The sequence below is a fragment of the Fukomys damarensis genome, unplaced genomic scaffold, assembly GCF_012274545.1.
Source record: "Fukomys damarensis isolate Sample0158 unplaced genomic scaffold, DMR_v1.0_HiC HiC_scaffold_23, whole genome shotgun sequence".
Classification (NCBI taxonomy): Eukaryota; Metazoa; Chordata; class Mammalia; order Rodentia; family Bathyergidae; genus Fukomys; species Fukomys damarensis.
In genome coordinates this window covers 40,459,363-40,459,636 of record NW_022900935.1, presented here as the reverse complement: position 1 = coordinate 40,459,636, position 274 = coordinate 40,459,363, and the positions used below count along the sequence as shown (strand labels likewise).

General features: G+C 69.7%; 1 protein-coding gene across 1 annotated transcript in view; it reads right to left on the bottom strand.

Annotated features, from left to right (window-relative positions):
• Positions 1 to 274, bottom strand: part of Gpr157 (G protein-coupled receptor 157) — a 9,508-nt gene that overhangs the window by 8,712 nt on the left and 522 nt on the right. Inside the window, exon 2 of the mRNA XM_010638002.2 lies at positions 31 to 272. Coding sequence (XP_010636304.1) covers positions 31 to 272 — 242 coding nt within the window. The remainder of the gene's footprint in view (positions 1 to 30; positions 273 to 274) is intronic.

Here is a 274-nt window from a genome sequence, read left to right as displayed (position 1 = left end):
GGTCGCGGACAGGGGTGCGGCGCCACCCACCTGACACCGTGGAAGACCCAGAACAGGCGGTCGGGCCTGGGCCCGCGCGCCGCGCGCACGATGCTCAGGTACAGGTAGAGCGCGATGGCCACGGTCCAGAAGAAGGAGCTGGTGTTGGCGAAGGAGGACAGCGCGCCCTGCAGCACGCAGTCCCACGAGGGCCCCGCGAAGTTCCGCAATGCCCCGTAGAAGTAGGAGGCGGCCGAGAGCAGGTCGGCCAGGGACAAGAAGAGCAGCAGGCGCC